This window comes from Vanellus vanellus (genome assembly GCF_965231255.1).
Source record: "Vanellus vanellus genome assembly, chromosome: 23".
Taxonomy (NCBI): Eukaryota; Metazoa; Chordata; class Aves; order Charadriiformes; family Charadriidae; genus Vanellus; species Vanellus vanellus.
Window position 1 is genome coordinate 1,972,523 of NC_138928.1, and position 13,187 is coordinate 1,985,709.

Below are 13,187 nucleotides of genomic sequence, written 5' to 3' on the forward strand. Positions count from 1 at the left end.
GCTGTGCCCTGAACGAGCCCCCTTCTGTTCTTGCTCAGCCGCGTCTGCTCTTTTTTGGACTGTTTTTCGTCTTCAGCCAGCCAGGCACCCCGGCTCCCAGACAGGAGAAATGAAAATGAGCTCTTGTCCTCTGTGGAGGAGAAGATCAGGGAGCGACACGGAGGAAAAGTGAGGGAAATTAAGCAGAAATAGCTTCAGGGGTCATTTAAAAATATCCCCACGACTCCCTTAAATATATATTTAGCAAGAATTCATAGTCCATGGCTGAGGGAGCTCCAGGCACCAAATGTACGGCGTGGTTTTTGATAAAGACCCACGGGATCTAGCACAGCTTAGAGGGGAAGGAGGTTTGTGGGTTGGAGATGGAGATCCCACACCGTGCCCGGGGCAGGAGGCTGCTGGGCTGCTCTCAGCCACCCTCCCGTGCCCGTGAACTGCCCTCGTACTGCATAAAGCCACGTGTTGAGCCTTTTGGGGTCTCATCAGGCCAAATCCGGGGTTCCTGCTGATGGTACAACCCAACCCTCGGAGACCCCGCGGGCTGCCAGGGCTCTCGCCGAGCCCGCGTGCGGCAGGTTGGTGGTGCCACCACCCCGTCCATCGTGGTTTTCCTCCCTCGGGAGTAACCTGCGCTGGTCCCTCTGCCTGGCTTGGGTCCTTGTCCCCAGGAAGGCTGGGAGGGGACGAGGAGGTGTTGGGCTGAGCTCAGCCCTTCTGGAGAAGGGAACTGCTGACGGACCGGCTAGAGGGATGGAAAGGCACGGCGTTAAATCCGTAGCGTGATGCCCCCCGAGGAGACGCGAGTGACAGGTATGGTCCCACGGGAGGAAGGGTACAAATCTGCCACGGGGCTGATGCTCAGTGGGTGGAAAGCACCGGGATGACCAGGAGCAGCACTACGCCCCTCACATTGGCATTGAGATCCCAAAGTGTTTTCCAGCTCCCAGCCCTTCAGGAGTAAGAAGATCCCCTCATTCCTGGGAGCATCCTGGAAAAAAGACCCCATCCCAGAGCAGCCCTCGTTGTGCCCAGCTCCCAGGTCCGCCCCGGGAGCTGTGTGATCAGCCAGAGCCCACGAATTATTCACCACTCTTCCGTGGTGCGGAGGATCCCGTTATGTTGTGGAGAAGGGTCTCCTTGAGCAGCAAAGCCTTGCCCGGGGGCTGTGGGCTTGGGAACCCGAGAGCTTGAGGGAATTCAACTCGCCCGTTCCTTCCTCGAGCCCAGTGTTGCTCCGACGGCAAAGTCAGGCGGGGTTTTGACTTTGGGGCCCCCGACTGAAGGTTGGTGGGTGTCTCCTTACAGACCTGCGGGCTTTATTGATCGTCTCCTGCCCGAGTTCCCACCCCGGCCAGACTGTAACTGCTCCCTTCCAGATGACGAACGGAGCTGCCAGCCTCTGATTTATTTTAATTGCCATCTTCCCCTCCCGCTAGCAACATAAAGACATAACGAACGTGTGATGGAGTACCTAAACTGGGAGATATTGGGGGTGTTTGGTGCTTGGTGGGAGCATCGTCCATCCCCACCTGCCTGGCACAAGAAAAACCCTTCTCTGAAAACCCCACAGCGTGGGGAAACTGAGGCACTGGAGCTGGTCAGGAGGAGGTGGGGATTTGCGCATGGGTGACAGGGCAGGCAAACCGGTGTCGGGCTGCCCGTGCAGGGCAGGGGGGGGTGGGGTGCGGAAAGGGGGATAACTAGGAATAAACCCCAGAGTTTTGTGGCGCAGCACGTGCATCCTCAGAGCAGAGGGGTGCCTGGAAGCTTCTAGGCTCCTTGTCTGCCCCGCGGGGCGATGCGTTTCGGCATGCCGCCTTTTTCGCTTGGGAAGGTGTCAGAAGGGAGGGAAGGTGTTGAGAAGACTTGGTCTTTTCACCTCTAGGGCTGCAGGCAGAGATGCCCTGAGGGGAGCGGAGAGGACGTGCTGCTCAGCATGACGCTCTCCGCTCCCACCGCGGCTGGAGCGTGTCACAGGGAAGAGCTGCGAGACGTGACACGCGCCACCCTTGCAGACTAAAGGGAGATGGGAGACTTCTGGATTTTTGTGACAGTGTTTGGCACAGCAGGAGCGAGGTACCGCTCCTTAGAGGGGTGGAAGAGAGGCGTGAGGTGCCTGGGAGCTGGCTGGCACGTGGGGTTCCACCTCCTTGGTCCCTCCAGTACGGGTGCTGGGCTCTCCGCAGGCTCCTGCCCAGCTTCTCCCTTCCCGTCTGCTGGTGCAAATGGTTGAGAAACATCTCTTGCTGCAGGTCGTGTCCTTGGTTTCCTCCTCGCTGGGACACAGGGAGAGGGCGCAGGTCTGAGCTGCTGGGAGCCGGGCACTGGTGCCACTGGCTGGCTTTTCACAGCATCCCTTAGCACTGCCTCTCCCTCCCGGAGCCAGTGTCACTTAGTCTGCAAAGACGTCACACTCGGCGGTGACGTTATAGCTCAGAGCAGCGATGGGGGACATCTCCCCCTCCCTCATATTCCCTCTCTCTCCCTATCCAAGGAGAATCCTCCTCCACTAAAGGCGGAGGGTAAGACCCTCCCGGGGGGGTGGGGGGGGAGACCAAGCCACATCTCAGGTGTGTTTGGGTCATTTTGGGGCCCCATGGTTATGTGAGGTCCCCCTACTCCAGAGCCGCTACCTCTTTGCCGCCTGCCCAGCAAGACCCAGCTCGTGTGAGGCTGCTGCAGCGCTCGCTCGTCATGTCCCGGCCGTGGCAGCGTGTCACCGTGCGGTGACATGGCAATGGCTGGAGCGGAGGATCCAGCGTTTAAAGGCGCCTGCCTGTCGGGGATGGCGGCGAGTCTCATCTCTGCTCGGTGTGAGCGCAGACGGGCTGAGTCCTTCTGGGCTGCGCTGCTCCTCCCCGGGATGACGGCTTCGTTTCCCCCTCCCACTTCTCTCAGAGAGAGAGAAACTGAGGCACAGAGCGATGATGGACCAGTTTGCTGCCTTGGGGTGGAAGGGTCTGTGAGCTGAGGGGGATGTAAAATTGGGCTCCTCTGAGCACAGGTAGTGATTGGAAGGCAAAGGCACCAGCTTGCAGGGGGCAGATGGACGGGAGACGGACGTCAACCAAAGGACCTGAAGCCCATGGTTGTACGCAGCTTCCCAGGGTGCTGCTTGGCTTCCTTGGGCTGCGTTCCCGTGGGAGGAACAGCGGGGACCCCGCTGGGAGGGACCAGGGGTGGTCACCCAAAATCAGGTGCCTCCATCCCGTCCGGACATCGCTGGTGCTGAGCGGGGCCATCCTCGGCGTGTCCCAGGGAGAGCAGCCGGGCGCTGGAAAGGGCGGGAGGCCGAGAGCACGGAGGGTCCCAGGCTGCTCAAATCTTTGTAATTACAGATTTATGTCCACAGACAGGACCTCGGTGAAGGATGCGGCCCTGCAATGCGATCCTGGATCCCTCATCCCGCCTTAATCCTCTTGGTACTTTGGGGGTTTATTTTTTCCCTCTCCATTAATCTCCGAATATTAGGTGGAAAGCGAACAATTACTGCGCTAATGGCTCCATAAATTCCTTCATTACTTATTAAACTCGAGCACTCCCCGCGCAGCGGAGGAAAAGAGATGAAATGGAGAAGAAAAGGGAGCGGGTGGGATTGGGGGGTTAGGAGGGGCTGTGCCGGGGCAGAGGGGCTCAGCTCCTGCCGCTGGCCCCGGGGTTGGGCTGCGGCATCGGGGCCGGATCAGGCCCCGTAATTCCCGGGCTGTCGCTGCCCTCTGCCGGCAGCGGGACAGGCAGGGGCGGGCAGAGCCCCCCCTTCAGGCATGGGGATGGGGTTCCCGGGGTGCTGGGGAGCATCGGGGTGCCTGTGGCTGGAAGGATGCTCCAGGGATGTTGCCGGGCTGGATGGGGTCCTGCTTGGGGAACGGCCGCACAAAAGCTGTCCCCAAAGCCCTGGGGGACGGTGCTGAGCAGAGCTGAAGAAGGGCGAAGGGAGCCCGGTTTTAGGCAGCAGTTAACTCGAGGAGAGGCACGGGGCAGGGTGAGGAGTCTTGAACTTGACCCCCCCCCATCTCCATGCAGCCGCCCGAGCGCCGCTTTCCCGCCTGCAGGATGAAATCCGCTCTCTCCCGGCTTTCCTCGAGGTACCTCGCGGTTCGTTGCCAAACCTCACCGGCATCCCGCAGGGTGGATGTTCTCCAGGCTTTTTGTTTAGGTTTGTTTTGTTTTATTGGGTTTTTTTGGTTGTTTGGTTGTTGTTGTCGTTTTTTTGTTTGTTTTTTTTTTTTTTTTTTCTGCTGGCAAAGGCGAGGTCTGGGCCGCCGCTGCGGAGATGGTCGCGAGAATTGCAGCGACCGTGCGGAGCGGGAGGGGAAAAGCTTTCGCCTCCTCACCGGGTCAGAGTGCGCGATGGCTCGCTTCTGGGCTGGCAGCTCCGCTCCCGGGAGGGCTCTTGTGGCCTCGCCTAAGTGAAGCTAATGTATTTCGACGTCTCTGACGGCCAGCTGGGATAGAAGAGCATCTCCAGGAAGAAAGGCAGCTTGTCTGAACGCCAAACTTGCGAACGTCTCCTCTCGGCCGAGATGCTCGCGAGTCTTCTGCCCTTGTCCATCGGCGGGGCTCAGAGCCGGCGCTCTGGGATCCTGCCGGGGAGCTCTCTCTGCTTCTCCTCCTCCATCGGACTGACCTGTTCCTCTGCGATCGTCTCCAGCCAGGGCCTGAAAAACAAACCGCACAGCTAAACCCCTAGAGAAAGTTGTTTTGTTTGGGGTTTTTTGGGTTTTTTTTTGTAGGAAAACAGCAAGTTGCTTTGGTTCTACAACACCCAAATATCCTCCAGGATGAGCCCAGCTCCGCAGAGGGACCTGGATACCCAACTCCCACGGACACCAAATGTAATTAGATGTTTGAATCTAGGCCAGGGGCTCAAGGGCCATCTGGCACTTTAATTATTCATACACATATATATAAGTGCAAACAGAGCGCTCCTTATCTAGCCTGGGCCCGGGGGGAGATTCTGGCTTACGCCGGGTTGTTTCTCATGGCCTGAGAAAGCGTGTTCTTCTCCAGGGCTGGTTTCAGGTGCTGCGTTGCCTTTTCCCGGTGCCAAAACCCGCTCTAAAGCACACCAGTGCCGCTGAACCGGGCGCCGCAGGTGTCCATGTCGACAGCGGCTGAACGCAGAGGCGGAAAAATCCCAGAGGAGAAGAGTTCCCCCTTGGAAGGAGCGGGTCAGGAGGCCCGAAATCAATTAAATGTCCATCAGGAGGGCCCCGTCCCGGCGGTGATGTGGCCCAGCGCTCCCTCAAGGTGTCTTTTAAGCCGTGACTCATCAGCTGAGGAATTTTAATTTCTGGTTTTCGCCCCCAACCTGAGGCAGGCAGCACGAGGAAGCGGTTAGGACCTTTGCAGAGCAAAGCCGCTGTCTCTAGCTCTTTAAAGCGATGCATTTCCTCTCAAGCCAGTGGAGCCGTGCCAGGTTTTACCAGATGTCACCTCAAAGATGAAGCTGAAATATGGCAAAATAGGGTTTTCCCCACAGTTTTATCTTACCTAGCCGAGGAGCGATTCCTCGGCGCCTCTGTGTCGCTCTGACAGACGCCATGGGACACGCAGGAGGGGAGGGGTACCTGCACGGGGTGTGGGTGCATCTGAGCCAAAGTGATGCTTTTTTTACTGTAAACTGGGATATTTCGCCCCCCGAAGCACGCTGTGGGCTGGGCCTCCTTCCTCAATCAATCCCATCCCAGCTTCCAGAAACCTTTCCAGCAACCCTGGCCCTGGAAGTGAGATATTTCTGTAAAACGGTAACACCTTGACAAAATAGCAATTTTTCTAGCGGGAAGGGGGGGGGGGGGGAGACAACAACACTGGAGCTTTATCCTTCCATCGTGTGTCCCCAGGAAAGCGGCTCGACCCAGACGAGAGCAGCGGTCGCGATAAGCCTGGCTGACAGACTCCACATCTCGCTCGACCGAAGTTCCTCCGCGCCGGTGATGCCGCCCCTCCCTCACATGCCTTCGTATCCCTTCATCTGGAGCATCCCCATCCACCTCATTGTAGCTGTCTTCCATATACTTGCCGATAATTACATCCACGTGAGCCGAGCTCCCGTATCATTGCAGGTCTGCCTCCGGTACGGCTGTTAGGTTAACTCCGTGTTGTTACATAGGAAGATCTCATTTTCAGAAGCTCAACATATATTTCAAACACAATTTCTCTCACTCCTACGGCTATATTTAGACATCAGCTATTTACCCACCACTGAAAACCCACCCACAATTTCGGGAGCCTCTGTGTACCGTCTCTGTCAGAAGGAGATGATATGACAGGGGGAAATGCAGTCTAATGGACCGCTATTAAAAAAAAAATCCGATTCAATTCTCCCTCTGTTGGATGAAGACGTTCCTGGGGAGCGATCTTATTTCCGTGGGGTGACACAGAGCTGCGAGGACATTTCACTCAGAGGCACAGCGAGGGAACATCGTGCTTTCTGCTCTCCTTATTTCAAACCACTTAGGCTGTGATTATAAAACATGGCTCAGGGGGGCCGTAGCATCGCTGGGTTAAATGAAGTTCTTCCTACTGCAGTGTGGTTGCGGGGTTGGTTTGTTTTGTTGTTTTTTTGTTTTTTTTTTCTCCTCAGGTACAGCTGGATTTCGATGCGTTTTCGATGGCAGCCAAGAAGAACCAACAGATGATTCTCCAGCGCAGCCCCGGGGGTGTGAAATTAGGGGTTTTGGGGGGGGGTGATTTATGGGATAGCGGGATGCAGGGGCAGCGCTGCCACGGGGGATGGCGGGGTCTATCCCTGCCACAGTCTTCTCACCCTTTCAACCATTCTTTTTCCTTTCTGCACAACACACAGGCAGAGCAGAGGGGGCATGGGGGGGCCAACCAGCAGCGCTCGGGGAGCGGGATCCTCACAGGACACACGGATTAGATCCGCTTCTGTCCCATGGGTTTCCCTGACCCGGAGGTCACAGCAGCTCCGCACCTTCCCCTCAGGGGAACACCCAAACCAAAGGTGTTCCTTCCCGTCCCTAACCTCCTCTTGAGCTCCGGATGCTGAGTGCAAGAGAACACAGGTGAAAGGAAAAATACGTAAGCAGAACTAACGTTTACTGTGAAGGTTTAAACGGGGAATATAGCACATGGTTTGACGCCTGGAGCGAGGCAGTAACAGGCCGAGGGGTGACCCCCGCAGGCGGGCAGCCCCCGGCCCTGCTCCCCGCCGCTGCCCCTCCGGCTCCGACCCCAGGGGGTCCCACCGCCGCACCGGGACGTGTTTCAGTGTATTTCCCGGGGCGGACAAACACACGTACAAGCAGACGGGCGGAAGGCTGAGCAGGGACTGACTGCAGGCCGTACTACCACGACCCGCTTGAACGCTCTCTCCTTTCCCCCTCTGCCCTTCCCTCCATTGAAGCTGAGCCCCAGCCCACCCCGGTGCGTTTATTCCCCCCGCCGTTCGCGAACCCTGCGGGCTGAGGAGACGGGCGGAGATCACCACCACATTCGCTCCGCGCCGCAACCCGGCACGCTCTGAGCCCTCAACTGCGGCCGCACGGCGAACTCTGCCGGGGAACCGCCCTCTTTCCCGCTGAGCCCAATCAGAGTCAGAGCGAGCATGACTGATCTCCTCGTCAGCCTATCCGCAAGCTAGCTGGCTGAGCCCAATCAGATGGCTGGGGAGATTTTTCTCGCCCAATGATAAACGAAGAGGGGAGCTTGGGCAACAGCCCGCGCTTCTTCGGGAGCGGCGTAGACTTCAGCCAATCAGAGCAGCTCAGGAAAGGTTACCAGTGCCCAATGAGGAAAGAGGGCGGGGAAAGAGCAGCTCGCGAGAATTTGAGAGGGACGATGGGAACCCGCGTCTAAGCGAGCGGACCAATAGGGAAGGGTGGGGTGGGGTCGCAGCTGGACCATTATGACTGGCAGCTAAGAAAGCCAATCAGAAGGAGGAGAGAAGTTGGCCTCAATGGCCAATGAGCAGGGGTAGTGCTCCCCTGGTTGAACTCCTACGATTGACATGGAAGGACCCCCAATCAGAAGGCCGCGCCCTTTCTAATCGTCCAATGAGCGAGCGGGGCGGGGAGGAGTGGGGGGGGCGGCTCTTCCCGCCCCCTTCCCGCAGGCGCGCGAGGGTGGCCGGCGGAAGGACAGCCCGCTGAACCAATCGTAAAGGGCAGAGAGGAGGAGTGGGCGGGCCTTCCGCCCGACGGGGGCGAGGGGGTGGGGGTGACGCGCTCGGCGGCCAACGAGGGCAGCGGGCCGGCGCCGAGCGGCCAATGGGCGCCGAGGGGGCGTGGCCTGCTGCCGCCGCGGCATCCAAGATGGCGGCGGGTGCGTGAGCGCGGCGGTCAGTCAGTCGGTGAGGCCGCCGGCGGGAGCAGGGCCGGGGGCGGGAGGGGGCCCCGCCGCCCGCCGCCATGAAGGGCAAGGAGCGTTCGCCGGCTAAAGCCAAGCGTTCGCGGGGCGGCGGGGGCGGCGAGGACTCGGCGTCGTCCTCCTCGTCGGCGCGGGGCGAGCGGAGCAGCAAGAAGCCCAGCGGCTCCGGCGGCTCCAACGGCAGCGGCGGGAAAGCGGCGGCAGCGGCGGCTTCCAACGAGAGCAACAGCGGGAGCAGCCGGCGCGCCCCGCACCCGGACAAGGCCGGTCGCGCCGGCAGCCGAGAGTACGAGGCCGGGGCGGCGGCGGCGGCGGGCGGCGGGGGCAGCCGGCACGGCTACGGCAGCGGCAAAACCGCGGAGGCGTCGCGGAGCAGCAGCAGCCGCGGCGGCGGGGGTGAGTCCCGGGCGGCGGCGGCGGCGGCCCCGTCCTCCTCCTCCTCCGAGTCGGGCGGCGGCGGGGAGTACAAGACGCTGAAGATCAGCGAGTTGGGTTCGGCGCTGAGCGACGAGGCGGTGGAGGACGGGCTTTTCCACGAGTTCAAGCGCTTCGGAGACGTGAGCGTCAAAATCAGCCGCCTCCCGCCCGGCACCGGCGCTGCCGACGAGCGTGTGGCCTTTGTCAACTTCCGCCGGCCCGAGGACGCCCGCGCCGCCAAGCACGCCCGCGGCCGCCTCGTCCTCTACGACCGCCCGCTGAAAATCGAGGCCGTCTACGTCGGGGGCGGCGGAGGGAGCAGCCGACGGCGCAGCAGCCGTTCCCCAGCGCTGCTGGACAAGGAGTCACCCTATGGCACGGCAGCCGTAGGGGTGGTGGCGGCAGCGGCGGCGGCTGTACGGCACCCTCCGGCTGGGGCGACGCAGCGGGCCTTGTCACCTGCCGGTAGCGGTGGGGCCTTGGGTTACCGAGACTACCGGCTGCAGCAGCTCGCCCTGGGCCGCTTGCCGCCTCCGCCCCCTCTGCCCAGGGAGTTGGAGAGGGAGAGGGACTACGGGGGTTTCTACGAAGCGCGAGTGCGGCCGGCCTATGGGCTGGAGCGGGTGGCCGGTGTGGCAGCGGCCGGGGGTTTTCGTGGAGGAGGAGGGGGTGCTGGAGCTGCCAGCGAGGAGGAGATCAGCCCCGAGGATGACCAGAGAGCCAACCGCACGTTGTTCCTGGGCAACCTGGACATCACCGTGAGCGAGTCAGATTTACGCCGAGCTTTTGACCGTTTTGGGGTCATTACTGAGGTGGACATCAAAAGGCCGGGGCGCGGGCAGACCAGCACGTATGGTTTTCTTAAATTTGAAAATCTGGACATGGCGCACCGGGCCAAGCTGGCCATGTCAGGAAAGGTGCTTCTTCGTAACCCCATCAAGATTGGGTATGGGAAAGCCACTCCGACTACCAGGCTCTGGGTGGGTGGCCTTGGGCCCTGGGTGCCCCTCGCTGCCCTGGCCAGGGAGTTTGATCGGTTTGGCACCATTCGCACTATCGATTACCGCAAAGGTGATTCCTGGGCCTATATCCAGTACGAGAGCTTGGACGCGGCGCAGGCTGCGTGCACCCACATGCGTGGTTTTCCCTTGGGTGGGCCAGATCGCCGCCTCCGCGTAGACTTTGCTGACACGGAGCATCGGTACCAGCAGCCCTACCTGCAACCTCTGCCCTTGCCACCCCCTGCTCATTATGAGCTCGTGGCGGAGGCAGCTGCTTTTGGGGCTCACCGGGGAGCCCCACCTGATCCTCTTCGGGGGGCCCGGGACAGGACGCCACCGTTACTCTATAGAGACCGTGATAGAGACCTTTATCCTGAGACAGAGTGGGTGCCCCCCCCACCCCCTGTACGGGATAGGAGTAATCGGGCAGCTGCCTATGACCCACTGGAAAGCCTGGAGCGCCGCCGGGATGGTTGGTCCTTGGAGCGGGACCGAGGGGAGAGGGAATTGGGCAGTAGTAGTAGGGATCAGCCTAGGAAACGGAGACTGGCGGAGGATGGAGGCCGGCACTTGGACCGCTCTCCAGACAGCGAGCGCTCTTCTTCCTCCCGTAAGCGCCACTGTTTAGCCACAACCTCTCCCCCGGACCGCAGCCCTGAGCTCCTTGGAGGGCGGGAGCGTTACAGTAGTGATCCCGAGCGCTCCTCCTCCCGTTTGCTCCTGTTGGAGCGACCCTCGCCTGTCCGGGAATCGCGCAGGGGCAGCCTGGAGCGGGGTCAGAACGAAAAACGCGACCGCAAGAATTCCGCTGAACGGGAGCGGAAGCATCGCGCTTCTGTGGCGGCCGCCGCACAGGAGTGCAAAAGTCCAGCCAAAAAGGACGAGCGCGCTACGGAAGGAGGCGGCGGAGGCTCCCGCCTCAAACCTCCGCCTCAGAAACAGCAGCAGGATGGAGCGTCGCAGGCCGGGGGAGCCCCCAAGCTGTGCTTGGCTTGGCAGGGGATGCTTCTGCTGAAGAACAGCAACTTCCCGTCCAATATGCATCTGCTTCAGGGGGACCTCGGTGTTGCCAGCAGTCTCCTCGTGGAGGGAGCGACTGGTGGGAAAGTAGCTCAGCTCAAGATCACCCAACGTCTTCGTCTGGACCAGCCCAAGCTGGACGAGGTCAATCGTCGCATCAAAGTGGCGGGTCCCAACGGCTACGCCATCCTTTTGGCTGTGCCTGGCGCATCAGACAACCGCTCCGCAGCCGGAGCTGCCGAGGCCACCACCACCTCCACCCAGAGGCCACTCAGGAATCTGGTGTCCTATCTAAAGCAAAAGCAGGCTGCTGGGGTGATCAGCCTCCCTGTGGGGGGTAACAAAGACAAGGAGAACAGCGGGGTCCTGCACGCCTTTCCGCCCTGCGATTTCTCCCAGCAATTCCTGGACTCCACGGCCAAGGCGCTGGCCAAATCAGAGGACGACTATCTGGTCATGGTCATTGTCCGTGGGGCGTCCTAAGGCCCTCGTGTTCTCTGTACCCAACCCTGCCTACTCCTCCACACAGCCCCTCCAGCGTGTGCCAGGTGCTATGGGATACAGCCTTAGCCAGCCCTGTCATTATTTTAAATTAGATCTTTGTTTGTAGGTGATTTTCCCCACCCGTTTTTCTGTTACTACATTTTTCTATAAAGTTAGAAGCCAGAAAGGTCGGTTAGCCGTTAGCGTGAATAGGGTATTTTGAGAATCCCCTATGGGTGGGGATAGCAGGGAGGCTAGGCCTGTTTTGATTTACAGGAAAAAAAAAAAAAAAAAAAAAAAGAAAAAAGAGAAAAAACAAAAAAACGGGAGGGGGGGGGGAGGAAGAACAAACTCCCATGTTAAATTTTGATTCGCGTCCTTTTTTCATTTCACGTATTTTAAAGCGAGTTCAATAGCTCATATCCTCGATAGAGTTACAAACCTAAAAGACCAGATTTAAAGCACTCAGTAGTTTAAATGGAAAACCACATACTTACTAGCGGACCGGTGTCAACTCATTATTATTATTATTATTATTATTATTATTTTTTTGGAGTCCTTGAAATTCCGTGCCGGCCTCAGGCCAGCGGCCCTTTGGCTCGCGCGATCCCTCTCCTCAGGAGCCTCAATGGTTTCCCTTTGAGTTGCGTGGCTCAAGGTTGATGGCTTTCAGGTGACCAGCACCTGCTCTCGGGTACACTGCAGAACATTTAATTCCTTTCTCGGGTGTTTGATAATTTCATCCAGCCCCTCAAAATGCATGCACTGAAAGTATGCTTTTTTTAACAGGTGTATTTCTCCTATTTCTCAGAGTTCTGTTGTATCCCATATATGCACTTTGGGTTTGTAGCAGTGACAATGTTTGGTAAATAGCTGAGGACTTTGTTACAAACCATGAATGTCTTGTGCTTACTCTGGTATGCAAGAAACAAGGAGGTGCTTTAAGAATAACTTTAGTTTGTTGTGGTTTTTTGTTTTTACTGCCTTTTTTTTTTTTATATTTTTTTTTTTTTTCCAAAGAGTTGCAGGTACAGTGGGGTCTGGTTCCACAGTGCAAACTCTGAGCAAGCGTGCTTCTCTCCAGAGATGGTTTTAATTCTGTGATAATTTAATTACCTAAAAGTTCTCGTTAACATTTTACCTCTTTGTTAATAGCAAGAAACTGCTGTCTGCTAGGGACTTTTCAGGTACAGTACAGTGGGCATTACATGAGGTTTATCATTTTATAGGCATCTGGAGCAAAGTGTTTTTAGCATCTTGGAGAAGTATTACAAGTACTCCAAGTCGCTGAGGTTTGAGCTCTTGTTCCTGTGATTCTAGGAGGAAAGAGTTTGCTTTTTTTTTTCAAAGAACTTGGTTCATTTTCTCTTATGCTTCTCCCCCTCCCACACTTCCTGGGCACTTTTCTCCAGCTGTCTTGGCCACCTTGCTGATACAGGCATTCAGGAGGGAAGAAGGGATCTAAATCCCTGTCGTTTTGTTTAACGGCCGAAAGGATGTTGCAGCTAGCTTCTGAACTGAAGTGTAAATCCGACCTGATCGATTTACACACCCCAAAATTGTAATCTTGCACTTAAACCCGGAATGTAGTCTTGCACTTAGCCATGTTTTCAGAGACTCGAGCAATGTAAAAGCGATGCTGCTTCACTCGGTCGATCCTCCGCGATATTCCTTGGGCAACCGATACGGGGACAAGTTGATTTCTGTTTCAACTTGGACGACAAAAATTGAGTTCAAAATGCGAATAGTAGATGAAGGAGGAAATGTCTTGAATGTATTTTATGGGCACAACAGTTCTGAAGTATGACCGTACTTGCTTAAGATTCGCTGTCACAAAACCAGGAGTTTCTGTAACGCCGCTTTACTGAACCACTCGTCAGAGAGTGCTTTGGTTCAAGTGGGCTTTGATTTCCTTTATCTGACGGGAACGAGTAG

The 13,187-nt window shown here is 57.7% G+C and overlaps 1 protein-coding gene across 1 annotated transcript; it reads left to right on the forward strand.

Moving 5' to 3' along the window:
- Window positions 1-8,364: 8,364 nt before the first annotated feature.
- RBM15 (RNA binding motif protein 15) lies at window positions 8,365-12,048 on the forward strand. The gene has a single exon (XM_082494645.1). The coding sequence runs from the start codon at window positions 8,373-8,375 to the stop codon at window positions 11,250-11,252; it is 2,880 nt and encodes a 959-aa protein (XP_082350771.1). The 5' UTR covers window positions 8,365-8,372; the 3' UTR covers window positions 11,253-12,048.
- The last annotated feature ends 1,139 nt before the right edge of the window (window positions 12,049-13,187 follow it).